The sequence below is a fragment of the Myxocyprinus asiaticus genome, chromosome 17, assembly GCF_019703515.2.
Source record: "Myxocyprinus asiaticus isolate MX2 ecotype Aquarium Trade chromosome 17, UBuf_Myxa_2, whole genome shotgun sequence".
NCBI classification, from domain to species: Eukaryota; Metazoa; Chordata; class Actinopteri; order Cypriniformes; family Catostomidae; genus Myxocyprinus; species Myxocyprinus asiaticus.
This window is the reverse complement of record NC_059360.1, coordinates 32,257,913-32,281,361: the sequence shown is the minus strand read 5'-3', so window position 1 is coordinate 32,281,361 and position 23,449 is coordinate 32,257,913. Positions and strand designations below refer to the sequence as shown.

At 37.7% G+C, this 23,449-nt stretch overlaps 1 protein-coding gene across 2 annotated transcripts; it reads left to right on the top strand.

Moving 5' to 3' along the window:
• The first annotated feature begins 753 nt into the window (after window positions 1–753).
• LOC127455554 (pantothenate kinase 1-like) lies at window positions 754–22,658 on the top strand. 2 transcript variants are annotated; one of them, XM_051723549.1, is made up of 7 exons: window positions 754–1,314; window positions 11,615–11,967; window positions 12,839–13,092; window positions 15,402–15,578; window positions 17,959–18,082; window positions 18,527–18,652; window positions 20,011–22,658. In XM_051723549.1, exons 1-7 carry the CDS (start codon window positions 1,077–1,079, stop codon window positions 20,068–20,070), a joined length of 1,332 nt encoding a protein of 443 aa, XP_051579509.1. In that variant the 5' UTR covers window positions 754–1,076; the 3' UTR covers window positions 20,071–22,658. The 2 variants fall into 2 exon arrangements, with proteins under 2 accessions (XP_051579509.1, XP_051579510.1); XM_051723550.1 differs by lacking the exon at window positions 754–1,314 and adding an exon at window positions 1,984–2,137.
• The last annotated feature ends 791 nt before the right edge of the window (window positions 22,659–23,449 follow it).

Sequence of the window (23,449 nt, the reverse complement as noted above, 5' to 3'; positions counted from 1 at the left end):
AGAGGTTTTTTTTTTTAAATAACTGTCCAATATGTGAAATGATAGTATTCTGGGTAAGAAAAGCCCCCCTGTTGCAGGAGCTAAAGGCCCCAAACACATTGTTTTTCTTAAGTAGGGGTAAAAGTGAGGGGTAAAAGGCTCTCTCGCCACCTTTAAAAATATATATTTTAATCAAAACAACATTCCATTATTATTTATTTTCAAACAAATGTTGCTCCATCAATTTTCAATCAAAAGAAATTAATTTTTTCAATCTTGATACACTTTGTAACCAGAAAAAAAGCACATTTTCCTTAAGGTGTGCCTTTAGCCCCATTGTACCCTAATTCTAAAATGTAATTAACCCCATATATATATATATAAACTGAAACTCCCCTTTGACCTCATTCACCCCCACACACACTCATACTGAAAGAAACCAATTCTAATTTGAATTGTTGCTCATGAAACTATTCAATTAATTTGATAGATAGATAGATATATAGATAGATAGATAGATAGATAGATAGATAGATAGATAGATAGATTCCATCTGAAGAAGAGAGGTGTGATCACAAATCAACAACACTGATGACGCATGTGAACATGCCGTACAACATAATCCCACAGACAAATGGGAGATATTTAAAGACTTTTCAAATTGCTGTGTGGACATCCTTGTTTTGTACTTTGCTCTTTGGTCAGTGATAATATTAGAGGATGGTTATATGTGTGCGCGTAGCGCGTGCATGACACAGTGCTCTGCTCGCGCCGAGCTGTAAAACTGGATAGTTGAGCCATTCTGGGTGACGTCATGAGCCGGGTGTTTGACGGGGTGGCTGCGGCAGCGCCGGGACTACGGACTGCAAATATGACCGACAGTGACCTCGACCGCGGCATGTATTAGCGTTTCACTCCTCTCGCTTCGGATTGGACACATGTAAACAAACGGTTTTATTATTGTTGTTGTATTTATTGTTGCTTTAAGATTAAGCCAGTGCGTTCGGTGTAGGTCATTAGCCACGAGCCTGCTCATATCTCGAGAGCGCGAGACATCCAGCACTTCTGTGTATGTTTTAAGGCTCGTGCATTGAAGTATGGATAAGGCCAAATCAATGATGGACCAGAAAGGATCGGGTCCGTGTTACACAAACGGTATGCACAAGCCGATCCGACGACAGCTGAGCAACGGGAGCTGTGGCCCGTACAGTCCGACGGAGGATAATTACCACCACCACCATCAGCAGCAGCAGCACGACCCTCAAACCAACGGATCCCCGGCGAAAAGGTGTCGGCTGCGGAGGCGAGTGGAGTCGGCGAGGAAAAACAGACCGCGTAAGTGTTCCTCAGATAAGATCTGCCCATTTGTTTTCCACAGTGTCTGATGAGTAATCACTCACTCCCTTTGACAGTTTAGTTACACACAGACTTCCTAGTACGGAGATTTTCAAGTCAATATTTAACAAATTATAGGCGATTTTCCCTAACCACATCCAAAATGTTAGCCAGGATTACAAACGTGCCATTTTCAGTCAGTGTAATGGCAGAACAGGTAAATTATCCTCCGTTTTAACAGTACCCGTCAATGAATGCGACCATAAGTGTATATACACCTGAATTTAATATCAGGTGACCTCTGTTAACCTCAGTTTCCATGATTAACAAAGGTTTTTTTTTTTTTTAACAAAGGTCCAAAGCGTTATTATTTTTGAGCCATGTTTGGCCTGTACTCCTTATCAAAAAAGCGATAGAAAAGAAGAGTGTCTTTTGTTTTGATGAAACCTTTGAGATTGTCCTTCTCGCTCTCTGATTGGTCGGCGCGGTGTCAGGAGGTGCGCTGAAATCGCTCCTGATGGGAAGACTCGGCGCGTTTCGGCCAATCAGCTCTCGACTTTTGTCTTCGCGTGGCCGCGTTAAAGGGGCAGACGGGAACGCCCCCACACTCCCAATATGCAGAATATCCCCATATTTCTGCACTTTTGTAAAACGACGCCAAGAGTTAAACTTAGAGAGCGTTGTTTTAATGCCATAATACGCCAAACTGAACAATTAATTGCTCTCTGCTTGTGGTGCAAGGGGCTCAACCACTGGGTTATTTGTTTGCACCTGAGTTTACAGGCGACCAGCAGAATGAAACTGAAGTTTGTGAGGAAGCCAGGTAAGACATCACCTCACCCTGGAGGAATAATTTCCTGCTGCTTTGGAGCTGGTCTGTCAATTCTAGGAAAAGTTAAACTGCATATTCTGGTGATTGCCTCACTGTAAATGTGATATTAATATCAGTGAAAATGTTGTTAAACAATATGGCTTTATGTGTCAGTTTTAGTTTATGTTGGCACAGGTGCAGCAACAAAAACGAATGCTTAATAAAGTGCTTATAGTTCGCTTAGATTTCTGCTGGTCCTTAGTTGTGGCTGTCTACATGTCAGGCCAGCTTGTCCACATTCCACAGCTCTAGCCATATTTTGTGTGTGGTAACACGTTTGTTGACGCTATTGTTTCTTTTTCATTGTTCTTTTTTTAAATATAGAACTTGGCCCAAGTGATGTCTAAAATATACTTCTTTGAGTAAAGTAAATCTGTCATCTTAAAAGGGTCATTGACAAATAAGGTTGTCATGGGTGATACAAAATAAGGGGAAATCTTTTCAAAATCTAGTTTAAACCACGTGTCAGTTTGGTTTCATTCATTTTTTGAAGAACATTTATTTGCTACTAATAAATATTGATTTAATGACTTAAAAGTGTCATGTGGTGATATTATGATCAGGCAAAAAGTATTAAAAGACTTTCCTTGCATTTTGAATACATGAGAGTGTACACAACTCAAAATAGTTTTCAAACGTATATTACAGAATAAAAAAAGTATTTTTACAAAATAGCAACCTACATGTTGGTTACACCAAATTACTTTGATTTGGTGGGCAAACATTGTTTCTAATATTAACAATATTTTAAAACAAAATAGTTTCTCTGCCTATTTTTTTTAAAGAAATAATAATAAAAGGAATATGCTGCACTACTCATGCCAGCATTCCTTTTTTTTTTCTCTCTCCAAGAATTTCAACTTTTAATGAGACTTACATGTTTTACTGTCCTCCGATGGTTTCACCACATGTTGTCTTTGTTTTGTTGTCATGTTGTCATGTTTTACTTTAAAGGGTTAGTTCACCCAAAAATGAAAATTCTGTCATCATTACTCACCCTCATGCCATCCCAGATGTGTATGAGTTTCTTTCTTCTCCTGAACATAAACAAAGATTTTTAGAAGAATATCTCAGCTCTGTAAGTCCATACAATGCAAGTGAATTGTGACCAGAGCTCCAAAAGCTCCAAAATGGAGATAAAGTTAGCATAAAAGTAATCCATAAGAGTCCAGTGGTTTAATCAATGTTTTCTGAAGCGGTCCAGTTGGTTTTGTGTGAGAACAGACCAAAATGTAACTTATTTTTTTGCTGTACGTCTTGACATTGCAGTCTCTAGGCACAATCATGATTCCAAGCTCTAATAAACTTCCTTGCGCTTGAGGCATGAGCAGAGCTCTAGATGGTGCTATAGGAAGTGTAATTGAACTTGAAATCATGATCGCCAAGGAGACTGCTCTCAAGATGTAAAGTGAAAAAGTAGGTTTTTTTTCGCCTGTTCTCACCCAAAACTAACTGGATCACTTTAGATGACATGGATTAAACCAGGCGCATAGCTAGACCCTGTCTGATAGGGCTGAAGCCTCTGAACATTTGTTAATAGCCCTGAATGTTTTTTTTGGGGGGGGGGTTGTGACGAGAAAAAATTTAGGCTTAGCCTAATGTTCATTACATCAGGGTACAAAAGCAACAAGGCAAGCTGCAATTCTGGCTTCAAATGTAAATTAATTCTGATTAGTAAGCCCCACTTGCATTAACTGACAGTATGCATTTTGACTTTTTTACCTGCTGTTTGTGCTCAAGTTCATCAGACACGAATGCCTCGAGTGGCTGGGAGCTTTCTACTTTCTCTCTACTACTTTTTTTTATTTATTATTATGCAAGCCTTATTTCTAAATATATAATCTATAAGCCTCATTTCCAATCTTCATTTGATTTTATCAATACATACACCAAGTAGATTTTGATGTATGCACCAGTGACAGTCAACTTGTTCGGAGCACCCCTTCTCGCTCCCTAAGATGGACTCTTCCCAGGTTAAATCAGCTAGCCCGTTTAACAATTACCATAATCAAATTTGCACTCAACAGCGAACCAACCAGAATTTATTCAGCATTAATCGATCAGAATGAAGAAGGTACGTTAGTAACAATGAATTTTAACAAGGATCATTTGTATGGTGTGCGATTGTTATGCCAGTAGACCGGAATCAAAAAAAAACTATGCAACTCCTTCATGCCAATTGAATAAAACAATGCAAAAATATACATTTCACCATGAATATTAGTCATAGATGTGATTCATACACTAAAAGTGGTTCATGTAAAATTATTATTGTATCATTAATAATGTTTTATTTAACATCAAGGCTATTTATAAAGATATTATTTTTGTTAATATTATTATTAACTACATTGTAGCATTTGGTTACATTATATTTTGTGTTCTCTCAGACCTGATTAACTTAATAAATAGCCTATAAACACCCTCCCTCCCGCACTTTTGGCTTCTGAGGAGGCTTTTCAAACAGACCTGTGACCATATGAGCCGATGGGCAGGGAAGTAGATTATAGCACAGGGAGCGATAGTGTTACTCACTAGGACAGTAGATTTTGAAAGGAGTGAAGGGTCAGGTAGTTTAGTATGGGAGCACGACACCGAACTAATGCGGAGCGAGAAGCGGAGTGATTGTCTGTGCGCGTTTATGGCGCGAGCATCCGCCACTGACTCGGCAACATCTAAACAACTGCATGAAACAAATGATGTTCAGCGAAATTCAAATGAAGATCGCGATGTATGTATTTGGAACTAGTCCTTTATCAGATGTTATTAATAAAACAACAGGAACTCTTTGCGAGGGTATTTTTTGCCCCCATATTTTGAATTAAGGGGGCATGTTTGTCCAGAGCCCCCGTTAGTTTATGTGTTTGGATGGAACACTAAAGAGATGGAGATGAAGAGAGATGATGTAACAGGTCTCTCTTCACCATGCAGCTGGTACACAAAGCATTTTTTGCTGTATCTGCCTTTCATGCCAAATGTTCTGCATTATGACTTATTGAATAGTAGGACTGTATTAGGATTGTAATTGGTGAGGCTCAATTATCTAGTCTTCCTCTAGGGGTGTCGGTCAGAACACAATCTTTGATCAGATTCAGTTCAAAGGGGATTTATTGAGTCATTCATTCTAACAGCAAACACAACAGCAGTACACAGGCTTGATTCGTTAAATCCGTGTCCACAAGAATAAATGCTTGAGCATGTATTTATTTTTACATAGGTGTTTGTGTGTGTGTGTGTGTGGTTATTTATTCATAGGTGAAATCATGCACACTTCAGCACACGCATTCAGAAATTCTCCTGCTCGCAGAGCATCTCCGTCTGCCTTCACACTCCTAATGCTGACTGAATATGAGTGACAGGCGTGTGCGTAACCGGCCTTTCCAACATGACTGATGATGGATCGCCAAGATATGAAAGTCGTCAGTGCTATAGATCGCTCCAACGTCACGCGCTTGCGATGTTAACAGCTTTGTTAATTCTAAACAGGAGGGATAGTTTTATCAGGTCGCTCACTAATGGAGACGCAGTATAATGCCATGTGCATGTTGAATGGGTTTTGAAAGGTTTATAAATCTATAACATCTTAAATTCAGTAACTAAGTGACAAAACGCTTGCTCACTGTGCGCGCTCACACTAAACTGCTCAACGCGCTGCTGACTGCTGCACGTGAGAGAGAGGGAGAGAGATAGAGTGGATTTACTGGCGCATATTCTGGAATTACAGTTTGATACAAAAACAAGTTTATTTTATTTGTTCATCTGTAGGCCTATTTATTGGTTTAATAATTTCAGCTGGACTGTAAATGTAATAAAAGTGTGTGGGAATGTCCCGCACTATGAACGTGGCATTTGCGGGAATGATTCAAATTGTGCCCCACGCCGAATTTCAGGCCCTGTCATGGAAGGAAGGAGTCTTGTGGGTTAAGCTACTAAATGTCACTAAAGTCTAGCGATGCCTATGGATTAAACCACTGGTGTCTGATGGATTACTTTTATGCTGACTTTATATCCTTTTTGGAGCTTTTGGAGTTGGACCAACAGAGCTGAGATATTATTCTAAAAAACTTTGTTTGTGTTCAGCAGAAGGAAATCATACACATCTGACCTGGCATGAGGGTGAGAAAATGATAAGATAGTTCACCCAAAAATAAAAATTATCACTTAAAGCCCCAGAAAACATATCAAAATTACTTCGAACTCAGTATCCGAAAATATTTTCACCATAGAAAAGGTGTATTCAAGTAACTGTTTTGTGTGAATTGCCTTTTTAAAAAAAAAAAAAAAAAATACATTTTTGAATAACTTAATAGATCCGGGGGAAAAAAAATATAGCTGCAAGCAGCAATTAACGAACACACTGCATGCAAAATTTCAAAATGTTTCCATAGAGCCATTTCTAGATTTGGCTATTTTTTTCACCCTTTTTCTCCCCAATTTGGAATGCCCAATTCCCAATGCACTCTAAGTCCTCCTGGTGGCGTTGTGACTCGCCTCAATCCGGGTGGCAGAGGACGAATCTCAGTTGCCTCCACGTCTGAGACCGTCAATCTGCACATCTTATCACGTGGCTTGTTGAGCGCGTTACCGTGGAGACATAGCACGTGTGGAGGCTTCACACTATTCTCCGCGGCATCCACGCACAGCTCACCACGCGCCCTACTGAGAGCGAGAACCACATTATAGCGACCACAAGGAGGTTACCCCATGTGACTCTACCCTCTCTAGCAACTGGGCCAATTTGGTTGCTTAGGAGACCTGGCTGGAGTCACTCAGCACACCCTGGATTCGAACTCGCAACTTCAGGGGGGGTAGTAAGCATCTTTACTTGCTGAGCTACCCAGGCCCCCATTTATAGATTTGTAATTATTGTAGCTCCACCAAGAGGTAGAGACGTGCAGTTTTATTGTGTATCCTCAGGATGACCCCATACAGAACTGCACCCTATTTGATGGTAATATCTCATTCCTTTCAAAAGTTATAACCATTTAAGTAAAAGTGGCCATGCCCCCTTTGTACTTTTTTGCATACCGTTGCGATGATAAATCAGAAGTTAACTTTTTTGGGAATCACTCTTAACTGGTTTAGTTCCGAACAGGCGAACGGCCTAGGACTAGTTAGAAAAAGTAGGTTTTTTAAAGAATCTAAAATATTTAACGATCGATTTGATTCACACCAATGGTTCTTGAGGCAAAGTTGTTCAGAATGAGGAGGTCTATTATATGGTATTAATAATATATGTCTGTTTGAAACATAGTGGTATATACAACCATTTACAGGCATAAAAAACGCGATAGCGCCTCCTGGTGGCCAATTGTTTTCACATTTTGCACAGACCACTTGAGCCAAGAGACAAATAGGCCTACTATGTTTCGTTCTGATCTATCTTTTTTAACCCTATGTAATAGCTGCTGAATGTTGATTTGTCGATTGGTGTTTTTCAAGATATGCGACTGTGCTCATAGACCTCAATGGCACCTTGGACAAAAACACTGCATGCAAAATTACAGATCGATCAGACCAACGGTTCCATAGTTAGAGCCATTTTTAGGTTTTTAATTATTATAGCAATTTTTTGTTTGTCCTCAAAATGACCTCATACAAAAGTATACCAAATTTTGTGAAAATATCTAATTCCGTTCAAGAGTTATAACCATTTTAGTAATGGCAACGCCCACTACATACGTTTTGTCGTACCTCTGCGACGATGAATCGAAAGTTCAAACTTTTTTGATAATTATTGATATTGGGTCTCCAGAGAATCTTTCTACACTGGTTTGGTTCCGATCGGTTGAACGGCCTACGACTAGTTTGCAAAAGTAGATTTAGCAAAAAATCTCAAATTGCGAAAATAAAATTTATGACGGAAATAAAATTGGAGAGAGCCAACGATTCCAATGATATAAGGCACTCAAATTTTTATGACACATGGTTCAGAAGTTATGGCCCAAAATTTATACCACCACCTGTGGGCCTAGTTTATAGCTGCAAGAAGCAATTAACGGGGTTCAAGCATTAAAGGTCCTTTAAGTGCATATGTAACAGATAATAAGTATTAACTGGACAGTCTGTAAGCACCTAAAACATGTGTCTTAATTTTCAGAAACATCAGGTTAGGTAGCACAGAGAAATGGTATTTTTACCCTCCTGACTGTTATAATGCCACCAAGAGGCATAGGTGCACCATTTTTTCATGTGTCCTCAGATTTACCTCCTACTTTAGTGTTTAAAATTTGGTGATAATATCTAATTCCTTTCAAATGTAATAACCTTTTAAGTAAATGTGGCCACACCTTTTTTCGTATTGTTGCGACAATCAATTGAAAGTTCAAACTTTTTTTTAATAATAATTAATACTGGGACTCCAGAGAATATTTGTGCACTGGTTTGGTTCCGATCGGGCGAATGGCCTAGGACTAGTTCAAATAGCTACTAAAGGTTGATTGGTCGATGGCGGCCATATTTTTCAAGATATGTAACTGTCCTCATACACCTTGATGGCAACTTGGACAAAGACACTGCATGCAAAATTTCAAGTTGATCGAACCAACAGTTCCATAGTTAGAGCCATTTATAGATTTTTAATTATTATAGCGCCATCAAGAGGTAGATTTTTGTTTGTGTGTCCTCAGTATGACCCCATACATAAGTGTACTAAATTTGGTGATATCTCATTCCGTTCATGAGTTATAACCTTTTTAGTAAAAGTGGCCATGCCCACTATGTATGTTTGTGCATACATTTGCAACGATGAATCAAAAGTTCAACGTTTTTTGATAACTTTTCATATTGGGACTCTGCTAAATCTTTCTGCACTGGTTTGGTTCCGATCAGATTAATGGCCTAGGACTATTTTTCAATTTTTTTCAAACAATCCAAAATAGCGGGAAAACAAAAGGATGGAGCAAAATTTTGATGGTATTTCAAAAGATTTGTCGTGACACAAAGAATCACAGGAAAAAAATAATTTTGTTTCTAGACTTTATGGTTCAAGAGTTATGACCCAAAATGTGATTTTTTTTGTTTTGTTTTGTTTTGTTCACTGTAGTGCCCCCCTTTGTCCGATTGGGGCGAGTCCATGCTTGTGGCTAGCCAGCCGGAGTACTACCATTCCCCAAAGTTTCAAGTCTCTAGGCCTTACGGTTTGGTCTGCATGATTAGTTTTAGGGGAGATAAATAATAATAATCCTTACAATTTCAATAGGGTTTCAGCCCTTCAGACTCGAACCCCTAATAATAATAATCCTTACAATTACAATAGGGTTTCAGCCCTTCATGTTTGATATTTATGAATAAACAGGCCAAAGAATTAAAATGACCCCGTATCTAAATATTAGTAGTTTTTGCATTTTAACAAACGTTAGATTATGGTGAGGGACTCTAACTTTGACATCAGTCTAATGTTTGGCCAAGTAATTTTAAGTGATGGACATGGTGGTCTTTCTCGCTCTTTTGCACTCCAGTAACCCCACCTCCCTTCTCTCTCACGTGGATGCACACTTGCATGCCAATCCCCCCCCCCCCCTCTCTCTCTGTCTCTCTCTCTGTCAACCCCTCTCACTCACATTCTCTCTTTCTCCACTTTTCACCTTCCCCAGGCCCCCACATGGAAACACTTTCCTGCCAATTTCCCTCTCTGTCTCTGACTGGGGGATGTAAACAGACCTTTCACCAGTATGGGCTGTGCTGCCTGTATGGTCGTCATTATGTCACACCACTGTCACACCCTCTGTTCAACTGTTGTTTCTGGCTAAAGTCTGACCCCCCCCTACAATTAAGAAGCTACATTGTTTCATCACTGGTTAAAATATTACTTTAAATTTTGTTTTCTGTTGTTTCTTACAAGTAACATAAATATTTGACTATATAACCTGCGTATGCCTCAAAATCTGTATTTTTCAACATATAATGTGCATATTAATTTATTTGGGATTTTCTCCCCACTTTGCACACTCCATTTTTGATTTCCAAAATAACCAATCAAATACAGCATACTCTTACCACTAATATTAGGTGGTAAGGAAGTGTGGGGGTCATTTGAGATGACATTGTAACAAAGAACGCTCTGGTCACAGACGGGTCACCTGTCCAGCACCAGCTGACAATGTTTTTATACCTACAAGTCGGATCAACACAATGAAGATTTCATGGATGATTTCATGGTTACTGTGTGCAGAATATGCCTTTATATAAGCACAAATTGATTATTGTGTGCCAGCAGGTTATTCAAGGTCAAATCTGTGTCCCTGACCTAACTTGACTTTGACAGATTTCAATGGGGTCAGCCCATTGGCCGTCTGATGTAAGAGTCATAACAGTAATAATGTACCTATTATTTGATAAGATAAGACACTGGTAAGATACAATGCTGGTCAATATTACAAGATGGATCATAACTAATATATTATAATATTATTAGGGCTGATATGGGAGGACCTGTAGTGAACATTTCTGTTAACGGACCTTTGTTTTGCATCAAATTATACCTTTCTGTGTTTCTCACCTGCTAAGCAAAATGGAACAGCTGTTTGCAGCCTCCTGACTGTTTCCACGGTAACTGGCTGACTCATTAGTTTCTGCAGAGTTGTTTGTGACGACCAAGTCACTGCCTCTCTTTTGATGGCCTGTTTGCAACGTTTTTATTAACCTACATACTGAGATCAAATCCAAAATTAACCTGACAATGGCAGTTAAATTGAGAATTTACTGGCTATAGGTACATCTTACGGGCCATGACACAGAATTGTAATTTTTTTTTAATTTTTATATAAATGATCCCTTTTATGATATATTTTATTTAGCTTTGTTTTCCTGAATGTTTGCGATGAAACACCCATTTAAAATTTTGTTCCTTGTAATGTCTTTTGTATTAATGTAAGGAAAACTGTATTTCACATGTGTCGCAACTTGGAGTTTTGGAGAAAAATACCCTTAAGTGTCCTTGAATTGTAAAATTCAATTCAATGCATGTAATGTTGCAGTTCTTAATTAAGTTATTGGGGGACTGCAGAGTAAATCTCTGTAAATAAAAGTAATTTATTACTTTTTTAACACTTGCATTTGGCAATACACTATAAAAAAAAGTAGCTATTTAATTCAAAAATGTTTTGACTTTTGTTAAAAAAAATTAAAAAATTATATTCAGTTTTGAGTAAACTGAGGGATTTTTTTGCTGGTTTTGGAGAGGTCCGTCTACCATGATTGGCTCAAATGTTAACTTTACTCTTTTGCTTAATCAAACTCAAACTGGACTTTATTCAATAGTGCCTTACATGTGTGTGTACTGGCACTGTCAGCCATATCACCATGACACACACTTTATCACTGACTGCTGATCCAGTTTGTCTGCTGTGTTTATCTTTAGAGCACAATTTACTCAGTGATATTGATCAATCTTTCTCCCACTCTCTCTCTCTCTTTCTCTCTCTCCAGCCTTTCCATGGTTTGGGATGGATATTGGTGGTACTTTAGTAAAGCTTGTTTACTTTGAGCCAAAAGACATTACAGCAGAGGAGGAGCAGGAGGAGGTGGAGAACCTGAAGAGCATACGCTGGTATCTTACCTCCAACACGGCCTATGGCAAAACCGGTATCCGTGATGTGCACCTGGAGATTCGCAACCTGACCATCTGCGGTCGCACGGGAAACCTGCACTTTATCCGCTTCCCCACCGCTGCCATGCACAGATTCATCCAGATGGGTAGAGATAAGCACTTCTCCAGCCTGCACACCACGCTCTGTGCCACCGGGGGTGGGGCATACAAGTTTGAGAATGACTTCAGAACGGTGAGGAGATAAACCACGCATTGGTTTCAAATTATTTTTATATATCAAAATAGGAGGAATATTGATACTCTGTTAAAAAAAAAAAAAAAGGTCTTGCTTAATATTTTTACATTTCCACCGAAAAGCAATTTGTCAATGCTGAAAGTGAATATGCTGCATGAAGCTGCACAAAAACAACCAATCAGAACATATTTCATGTTTAATATACAGCTGTGTAAAGTGGGATGTTGGACCAATGAAATTTCACATTGGGTGTGGCCTACCTGGTGCTACTCCACAGAAATAGAAACCAAGCAATCAACAAAATGTCCTGATGCGTGTCGTTTCTCAGGGTCACAGCTGATTAAACCCTTCAACAAAGATTTACATTGAAGAGCAAGTGTAACGCTCTATCCAACTTAATCACATTCGCATGTAGCTGGTTATGTCATGCAAACGTTAAAATGTATTATCTCACGAGTCGCATTACATTTGAATTTTTTTTATGTCATAAGATGGCTTTGTTTGTGGAACAGGGTGAAAACTGATAATGTGCCGTTTTACTCATGGTTTGTGTGAAAGTGAAGTCGTTGTTGTAGCATCTCTAGTGTTTATTTCACCAGAAAACTGCCTCGATACGTACATGAGCCATGTTAAAAAATGTTGGTGTAGTAACGTAATTCAATGAGATCTGGTTGCTTTTTTCATGTTGCGACTGGCATGGCATTAGACTAAAATTGACCAATAAAAACATATGAGTTTCGATTTGGTTAGAACATCTGACCTGGTATTTTTTATTATTATAAATTTGTCATTGATAAAACAGTTTAAGTTATGAAGTGTAAATGAAGGTGAGGGTTTTATTTTAATTTTTTTCCTTCTCTTTGAGTAGATGGCAGACCTAGAGTTACTGAAGCTGGATGAGTTGGACTGTCTGATCCAGGGGCTTCTGTACATAGACTCTGTGGGTTTTAACGGTCATCCTGAGTGCTATTACTTCGAGAACCCCTCTGACACACAGCACTGCATCAAGAGACCCTGTTGTCTTGAAAACCCATTCCCCATGTTGCTGGTCAACATTGGCTCAGGCGTCAGCATTCTGGCAGTGTACTCCAAGGACAACTACAAACGTGTTACCGGCACAAGGTCTGAACTGAACACTGTCGCATTTAACGTGCACCATGTAATGGAAACCAAAAAATAGGAATGTCAGGAACAGAAATTGGACTTTTTAATATGAAAGAGACAAAAAGGGGTTAAGGCCTGATCTGTCCGTGACATGGAGCTCTTAATATCTCTACTGGCCGTTTGTTAACTTACCACATGCACCTGAATGCACATCTTTAATCAACACCGAATCAAAAGGCTGTTAGAAATTTAAAAACAAAAAACAACGCCTTTATTTTTCATGTGATAATGACAGTTCTTCATTGAAAGATGAGTCTTGCAATTTAGAAATTTAGAAGATCAAAAATCTGTGAATAACAGCAAAGTGGGTTGCGAACCTCACTTGTCAGTCTTCTGATGAGCATTTTAAATGTGGTTGTACCAGAATAAAACAGTTTCGGAACCACGATTGACAGGAGGGAGGAGTTTGTCAAAGCTGCTCTACAAATCTGCCACTCTTGCGATAGAATCAGAAACTATTACCAGTACTCAAATTCTTCAACATTTGACAAAACTCTGTGTGTTTCCCAGTCATTTGTGATCAGATATATCTGCTCAGTATATTTGCCACATTTATAAATGATTAGTCGAGTACTCTAACCCACAAAAAATGAGTAATTGATTACTTGTAAATTAAAATGCAAGTTTTTAAATGGAAGCTGATAAGTTTCTCGTACCGCTTTACATTTCCTTTCCAACATAAAAACAGATCCTTGTCTGTTGGTATGCATGACTCCAACAAAAAACAAATACCAATAGTAGAATTCAATAAGAATCAAAATATTACAAGTATTGCCACACTTGGCTTTGCTTAAAAGCACACAAATATGACATTATGTCTCCTTCTCCCATCCAACACCTCAACAACACACATCCACAGCACTCCTCAGTGGAGTCAGTTGTAACTGCAAGATTTGGTTAGTGATCCAGAGGGAAAGTACAGTATATTATTAAATCAGTGTTACCCACAGCAGGCAAAGGAAAAATAAATGTTCAGTATTCAAGTAGTGTTTTTAATATTCAACTAGCCAGTGCATAACGAGTACTAGTGAACATTCCTAATGATTAGTAATGAAAAAGCCTCACCACTAATAATCATTGGGTTTGTATGTGCATGGGTATCCGTGTAGCCTTCACAATCTTTCCAATATTAACATGAAGATGGCAGTAAAGGCCAATTTATACTTCTGCATTGAACCTACGTAGTAGGCTCCGTATAGTGGCCAACGCGCTGGTTTACATTTATAGTTCTGCATTGATGTCTGCGTCATTCTGTGAGTAGGCTACATAGACTAAGTGCTAATTATACATTCATAAATAAACAAAAGCAATGTAATTTGTGGATTCAAAAGTATTTATTAAATTATTGTAGCATTAAAAACGAGTTCAAAGTATGTGAACATGTTGAAATTTAGGTACATATTATTTATAATACTGTTGCCTGCATTGCATGGAGCAAATAAATGAGAAAAATACTGTATGCCTGCTCTTGAGTCGCTTAAATAATAATAAATAAATATTTCGGCATAGTTTTGACGTTCTGTGCTGAAAAAGAAATCATCAAATTAATTTATTAACTATAACCTACCTCGCTTGGGACTTCATGAAATACAAACTGAAATAAAAACAGTAGATGCTCCTGATTGAGACAATTGCTTTAATGGTCCAGAGTCCAAATGCAATGTGATATGATGCATAGATATTAAAATAATATAAATAAAAAGTGACACTTCCTCAGATATCGTTGTTATCATCCTGGGGGTGTGGTCTGTGGTTACAAAGTGCACCAATCACAGCTGCTGTGGCGTAGTTTCGACGCAGTAACCTATGCAGTTACATATTTGAAGAGGTGCACATCAGCCTACGGTGTAGGCTATGCTGTAACAGCCATAGCTATGTGTAGCCTACAGCATAGGTTCAATGCAAAAGTATAAATCGACCTTAATAGTCTTGGGGTTATGTCTGTGTCTAAAACTTTGGACCTAAAATAGGACTCCCATCCCCAGCACACATTGCAGAGGGGTTTCTTGTCTTTAAGAACCCACCGTTTACTCCATGACCATACTTTGTGTTGCCATGACCACATACCTGTGTCTTTTTGTGTGCTGGTCTGTTTACAACCTTGGAACATTTTCGAAGAATCTTCATGCCAATTTAAATTGCAGTCTCAAGATCAAATTGTATGTGAGTGAATGAGCATGTGTGCATTTTAGAGCTAGCCTGTAACCATGTTTAGACTCTCTAATTTCTCTTTCTCTCTCTCTCTCACTCACTTTTTCTATCTATAGCCTGGGCGGAGGGACATTTTTGGGACTGTGTTGTCTTTTGACGGGTTGCGAGACTTTCGAAGAGGCCCTTGAAATGGCCAGTAAGGGTGACAGCACCAACGTGGACAAACTGGTAAAGGACATCTATGGAGGAGACTACCAGCGCTTCGGGCTGCAGGGGTCAGCGGTGGCTTCAAGGTATAAAAGGCTCTCTGTATTTGTATGATGGTGTCAGAGGTCCAGAAAAGAAATGTGATGCTATGCTACTGAGTTGTATTTTCGGGGACTCGCGTGCAGGCTTGCCTGTCTCATGTGACCCAAACGTGTGAGATCCCATTCCTGTCCTTGCTCACATTTGTTTTTAAGCTATATTTGTTTCCGCCCATTAGCTATTTTGATCATTGCAATGTCGTTAGTAGAGTAGGTTTAGTTGGACATCAGCTGAAGGGAAAATCCTTAAGCTTAATGTGAATAAAGTGGTTCCCACTGTCATGGAGATCCTGGATGTATCATTGAATTTTAAAAGTCCTTGAATTTAAACATGCCTTACAGTTATGGAAATTAATACAGTTATAAAAAAGAAAGGGAAAAGTCATATACATTTTTATAGTCAATACAATTATTTCTACTTATCCTCAGTTCTAAAGTAAATTTTAGACTAGAAATTACTATTTGTGAGTGCAATCTCTATGAGGTATGGGAATCGTAAGGAATTTAACAAATCCAGTTCCAATTCTGATTCCTCCTAATGATTCTGGTTCCTTAACAGTTCCATTAACGATTCTTTTAGTACTTTTGAGGAAGAAATATTTGGAAATAAGAAAGCAGTCCTCAGCAGTCTGTTACCAAATGATTTGAACATTTCATATCGGAACAAATTTTCTAATGAAAATAATTACTAAATACAGCAGACTAATAAAGTGTATCTTTAACTACAAATTGACATATTAACAACCACCCAAAAATGAAATTTCTCTCATCATTTACTCACTCTCATGCCATCCCAGATGTGTATGACATTCTTATGCTGAACACAATGAAGATTCTTAGAAGAATATCTCAACTCTGTAAGTCCATACAATTCAAGTGAATGGAGACCTGAACTTTTGAGGTCCAAATGCATATAGAGGCAGCATAAAAGTAATCAATATGACTCCACTGGTTTATCAGTGTCTTCAGAAGTGATATTATAGGTGTGGGTAAGAAACAGATCAATATACAGTGTGTGTGTGTGTGTGTGTGTGTGTGTGTGTGTGTGTATATATATATATATATTTTTTTTTAATGTATTTTTTTATTATCAATCTTTTATCATATTTCTTCTGAAGACATTGATTTAACCACTGGAATCTGATGGATTTCTTTTATGCTGCCTTTATCTTCTTTTTGGAGCTTCAAAGGCCTGATCACCATTCACTTGCATTGTACTATGGACCTACAGAGCTGAGATATTCTTCTAAAAATCTTTGTGTTCAGCAGAAGAAAGAAAGTCATACACATCTGGAATGGCATGAGAGTGAGTAAATGATGAGAGAATTTTTATTTTTAGGTGAACAATCCCTTTAAGTACACATAACAGTAACAATTCTTGATTCATTTGGAGTCCAATATGACCAAATTAATGACTTGCGCAGTTCAGTACGTTTTCATTCATCAAAAAGAGCCAGCTGTTAAGAGTCATTTGTTTGGTAGTGCTGAATGTTCTGCATTGTACTTTTAAAATGTATAATTAATTTTATATCACACATTATACATATACAGTGAAATTCTTTTTTTCACATATCCCAGCTAAGCTGGGGTCAGAGTGCAGGGTCAGCCATGATATGGCGCCCCTGGAGCAGATAGGGTCAAGGGCCTTGCTTAAGGGCCCAACAGTGGCAACTTGGCAGTGCTGGGGCTTGAACCCCTGCCCTTCTGATCAGTAACCCGAGCTGAGCCACCACTGCCCCTAAAGAACTAACTCATCATTCGTTTAGTAGGCAGCCTTGTAGGTTTTACAGAGTATATTCAAAAGAATCGCCTCATAAGAGGCATTCGTTCAGGAATCTTACGACACTGGGTTCTGCAGTACTCTACTGTATAGTTCTTGCAGGAAACACTGAGCATTTTAGCACGGTGTTGCATCCACATCGACGGAAGAATGCACGTTAGATAAACCGTTAATGGAACTGAAAGTCATGAAAATTATTTGTATCCTTGGATTTAGGAATTTCAGATATTAGCAAGATCAAACTAAACTAACACACCAAATTTGGTTTTGTGGATTTTTTGTCAATTTTATATGAAAGAACGAGAGAGATGAATTCAGGCTTGTTTGTCTAAGAACACAACACAGTAGCATAGTGTGAATCCCCTACATTCTGAACATGTGTCATTTAACACATACTAAACATGGATGTTTAAGGAATCAGCAAATATACTGTAAATTACAGCAGGAGTTGCACGAGACCATTGAGGCAACTAGCCCTACATCATTATGCAACAAGCAGACAAACCGGTCTCTTTCTTATTATTATCAGTACAGGAGTGTCTGTTGGGTACGTAAATATGTGTTGTGTGTCTGTGACTTTTGTTATAGTTTTGGTCACATGATGAGCAAAGAGAAAAGGGACAGTATTTCTAAAGAGGACCTGGCCAGAGCAACACTCGTCACCATCACCAACAACATCGGCTCCATCGCACGCATGTGTGCAGTCAATGAGGTGTGTTGTTTTTGCCTGTATTTATATGTATGCAGTCAGCAGCAGCTTTGAGCATCTGTCTGGCCGCTCTGGGCTTCTCTACAGTGTTGCCTTGTAACCTGGTGATCAAGCAGCATTGTACAGGGCTTTCAGGGCGTACAGAACACCATCAGAGCAGGAACTCCAAACAATACCCACTAAATAGAGGGCTTTTCGTACTTTAGTTAATATTTTTGTGTTTTTAAAGTTTTTGATGATAAAAGCTTTTGAATTTGTCCAATCAGTCCTTAAGCACCCCCTAATCCCTGCCTCATGGAAAACAAAAAAGAAACAAAAGTAGGGTGTTCTGCGTGTTATGTCTCACTCTGGTGGTATAGTACAAGTACTGCAGGGATCAATTTGCCTAGGTGCATTTCAATGTCAAGATGAGTTATAACTGAGTTATGTTTCTGTTCTGTCCTCTAGAAAATCGAACGGGTTGTTTTTGTGGGGAACTTTCTTCGTATAAACACAGTGTCAACAAAGCTTCTTGCCTATGCTATGGACTTCTGGTCCAAGGGCCAGCTGAGGGCCCTCTTCCTGGAACATGAGGTAATTCTGTCAAAGGCTTTAAAGGAATAGCTCACCCAAAAATGAAAATTCTGTCTTCATTTACTCACCCTCATGTCCTTCCAAACTCATGTGACTCAGTGGAATGCAATAGGAGAATTTTTGAAGAATGCAGTGGCTTATATACAATTACAATAAATGGGGACTGGAGTTTTTCAAACTTCAAAAAGGATGCAAAAGCACCATAAAAGTAGTCCATATTCCAAGTCTTCTGAAGTCATACGATACCTTTAGGTGAGTAACAGACCAAAATTTCAGTCGTTATTCACAGATTCAGTATTGACATCTGGCGGAACTCTCCTAGGCACGTTCATGAGAGAAGTGGCGATGTCCAAAGCAACCAGAACATTCTTTATAGTTCCATGGAAAGAAAAGAAGTCAATGCAATTTTTGAACTACATGAGGGTGAGAAAATCATGATAGAATGTAAAATTGTCAGGAGAACTATTGCTTTAATCTTAATTCCTCAAGGCCTTTTCACACCAAACCCGTTTTTTTCCCTGGTGTGAGCTTTTGAATGGTAAAGATGGATTCCGGCAATTCATTTGCACTAAGCTCGTAGTAAAATATCCCACAAAAAGATTTGTTTCATGCAATGTTTTAGACAAACAAATTGCTGAACCACACTGCTATTTTTATTTCAAGGACAATATAACAAAGTATTGCAATAATTTGAATAATAAAAAAAAAAAAGACAGTGAGCAGTGTTTTCTTTTATATTATTTTTAATATATGCATCATATTTTATACTAAACTGTTATTCTTAATGTACATTATTCCACATGTATTTATATTACTGTGCCGTGTGTTATATTATCCAGGCATTATAAAAAGAGAAGTTGAGTTCGGGTGTCTGGAATATAGACTTGGAGCAAAATACATATGCAAATAAATATGAAACAGAGCTCTTTACTCATCTCACTCCCATAAAAAACACAGATGATATACTCCTCAAAATGCATCAACATCATGGAAAGAACATAATGAAACATTATGACAAATTAGGAAAATAAAAGCTTTAACAGCATTTATTATATTAATCTCTAACAGCTGAAGGGTTCGGACAGGAGACTGGTATAACAGCAGCACAGCCTACTGTACAAGGGTGAAATAGTTTTTAGTTTCATTTTTTTACAGACTCTGTGTAAATAGACCTTCCGTCAGAGGTTCGTCTCTCAAAATCATCATGGATTTGGTGTGAACAAGCCTTCAGACATTGACGGCACTTTAGGATCACTTATTTTTTATGCCAGTAGTTCAGTGAAAATATGTAAAATTTGTCTTCACTGCTAACTGGAGTGTTTATAAGTACACTTATGTGTGTGTATTTTTTTTTTTAGGGATACTTTGGAGCAGTTGGTGCTTTCCTTGAGCTGCTGAAGTCGTCTGAAGATGCATAAAGGGAAGAAATCATCATCTCTGTTTTATTATCCAGAAGCTGCTTTAAGACTTCCACACAGAAGCGCCAACAAGAAAACTGGAATACTGGGAACACTGGGACATCTGAAAGAAGCAATTATAGTAATTAACTTGTAAATAACCCTTAAAATCAGATTTAAAAATATTTTTATGTCTAACATAGTCTCCTTCAGACTGACGACTCTAACAGAATCTTTTTGTGAATTTGTTTTCCTGATGTTGTTTCCCTTTTGTACTGTTTGTAAATATCTCAATGTGTAGTGAATAGGGAGAGTTTATTGATGGCCAAATCCTGCTGTGTTGTTCCTGACTTGCCACCAGTTGAGGGTGGCACTTCTGTTGAATTTTTACAATCTCTAGGCCCTTTTAGATATTTAAACTACTGGTCACAGCCCAAATATGTGTAATACACTATTCTAGTTCTGATTTAAGCCTCAGGTCCTGTTAAGTCTGGATACTACTCCTTCTTTCACTCTTCCTCTTCATTACAGTTAACAGTTTTCATGCATTTGTGCGTGATTATAATTTTAAATGGGAATAGGTTTGTTATTTTGAAAAATATATATTTGCGCTGATTCACCTGAAGCCTTTAATTTTAATAGGATAAAAAGAAAGCTCAGGGTGTCTCACTTTTAGTTTTGAGAAGGAATTCTGTTGGAAAAGTTCCCATAAAATCCCACATGGGATTGGACTACATATGAAGCACACAGCACATACAGAGATAGATAAACACTGATTTTTTTTTTCTTTTCAGAGTATCCTTTTTTTACATCCTGCCTTCTTTGTTTCAGTGTCTTTACTATCCTATCCAAACCAAATCTACTTCACTATCATATCTAAACTAGAATGATCGCAGTTATATACACATACCTCCTCTTTGGATGCCTTCCTCCTGTCTATTGTTTAGACCAGTCTGTTGTTGAAGTTCTACTGAATAGGAGAATTAATAGTACCCCAAATAGCAGAGTGATGACAAAGAAAGAAAGATTAAGTCAGCATTGCTGCAATTATTCTTATCTCCACTTTATACACCATTCTAATATAAAACATGTTTAGGCTGCTCAATTACTCAGCCTTTTGTTTCCCTTGTGGTGCCAAACAAACCTTTGCCAGGCCATGCGCCACAGTCATTAAGGCAACTTATTACTCTTACAGAAAGTTGCCTAGCATTAGGGTATTATTAAATGAAACATTGTAATGCCATTTAAAAATAACTAGTTAAATTTGTTGTTCAGTTCTCCCTGTTGTCTGTAATTCCTATTCTTTTATATCACTCTTTTTCTTTTAATACTTTCTTAATATTTTGTCCAGTGTTCTTTTTTTATTATTAATATTTAGTTTAGCTTTGTAAGGTGACTTCTCGGAAAAATCTAAATTAGATTTTGGGGACCTCACGTCACCTAACAATTTTGTTTGCTAGACTATAAAATACCTATCAGCTTTGCTTTTGTTTGTATTTTCAACTTTAATGTGAGATTTTGAGGTAAATTGCCTGTGTACACATTTTTTAAACTTTCTATAACATTGGTTGGCCTTATACTTAGCATTAAATTAGTAAACAACATATTTGGGTACACAGTTATTGTTGTGTAATTTGAATGTTATTGTTAAAAGGAGACTATATTAACCCTCCTGTTCTAATCCTGTTTCCCAAACTCTACATTTGTTGGGCCCTTTTGTTCTGTAAATTAATTAGAATATCAATATGACTGTAGTATGCTGTATAGATGATTGATATTCATAGAGATTAATGGTAATATTGACAAATTGTTTAGAAAGCTTCAAAATAACCATTCATGCCAGTGTAATTACATTGCATAGAATTCTATCCGATACCCAAACAAAAACTGTAACCAACTTTTTATTAGCCCTTTATAGGCCAAAAAATACAGCTTTATGTTTTACAAATAAGGGTGAGGCCCTCCTAGAGACTGTTGTGAAACCATGCCACTGACCTGAAAGATTAAAAGTTGTATTTGTGTAAATTATAAAAGGTTGTGCTAACACAGCTAACCTACAGTCTGAGAAAATAGGGAGATATTGGTTATTGATTCACTGAATTTTGTTCCTCTGAAGGGTGGCTGAACTTCACACTTCTTGCAGTGCAGTAAAGTCACTTGCTCAATGTTGTTTGCAGAATAAATTTGGCTGAGGGAAACTAGCTGTTCACATCCATTCTCTGCTACTTGTGTCAGTTCATACTGTTATACAGAATGAGAGTTCTTTTGGAACGTTTTGTTGTTCCTTTCTCTTTGTATTCTCACATTTCTAGACAACTGATCCTTTGATTTGCTTGTTTGACACTAATGGATATTTTGTGCTATTGTATCAGATTGTACAAACATGTAAATATTCCTGTCTTTGTTTTCACCTCTCAAGTCATTGAATACACTGTATATAACCTTGTGGAAAAGGAGAGAGGCTTAATAATGTCTGTGTGATTCACTAGGTTTAATGGATGCTATTATGTATAGATTCAAGAAAGAATTTTGAATAATAAAAAACAAAGATGTGTTTTTTTTTCCTTTTCAAATGTTCACTATTAAACTATTATTCTCTCCCAAGTTAACCATTGTGAATTGACCACTTTTTTCTTTTAAATAATTCAATTACCCATTTTAAAAGGAATATTCCAGGTTCAGTAGAAGTTAAGCTCAATCGACTGCATTTGTGGCATAATGTTGATTAGCACAAAAAACCAATTCAAACTTGTCCATCCTTTTTGTTATAAAGCAAAACTTTGGGTTCCAGTGAGGCACTTACAATGGAAGTGAATGGGGCCAATCCATAAACGTTAACATGTTCATTCTTTCTAAAGTATAGTCATAAGATGAAAAAAAAAGTGTTAACATGATTTAAATTTGATATAACTTTACACAGAAAAGGTTTGTAAGCAATATAACATTTTACAACATTGCCATGATGACGTAATGCTGTAAACCTTAAACTAAAATTTACATTTTTTTACAGCTCAAATAATTCATGAGTTTTAACACAAATTTATGTAAGAGCTCTTATAAAATTATAAGCTTCACATTTCTACCCTTAAACCCTCTAAAAATTGACCCCATTGACTTATTGTAAGTGCCTCACTTTATCACAAATGCTAACAAGTGTGATGAGGAGAGGACCCAAATATAAGAGGACAATGAATGGGCTTTTATTGAAGAAAAAAAAACCCACAATGGAGAGGAAACCAAAAAACCATTAATATTAATAACAACAACAACAACTAAAAACCACTAGAAAACAGAAACCTCACAGTGGAGAGACAAAAACTAACCAGCAAATAACAAACACAATGGATTACCCAAGACAGGTGAAACCACAACAAGACTGACTAGGCAGAGTAGAAACAAC

Excerpts from the sequence above, each read along its gene's own strand:
- LOC127455554 (XM_051723549.1), top strand. The coding sequence starts at position 1,077 with ATGGATAAGGCCAAATCAATGATGGACCAGAAAGGATCGGGTCCGTGT. Across the intron at positions 1,315-11,614 it reads GGCGAGGAAAAACAGACCGC|CCTTTCCATGGTTTGGGATG; the intron begins GTAAGTGTTCCT and ends CTCTCTCTCCAG. Across the intron at positions 15,579-17,958 it reads GGGTCAGCGGTGGCTTCAAG|TTTTGGTCACATGATGAGCA; the intron begins GTATAAAAGGCT and ends CTTTTGTTATAG.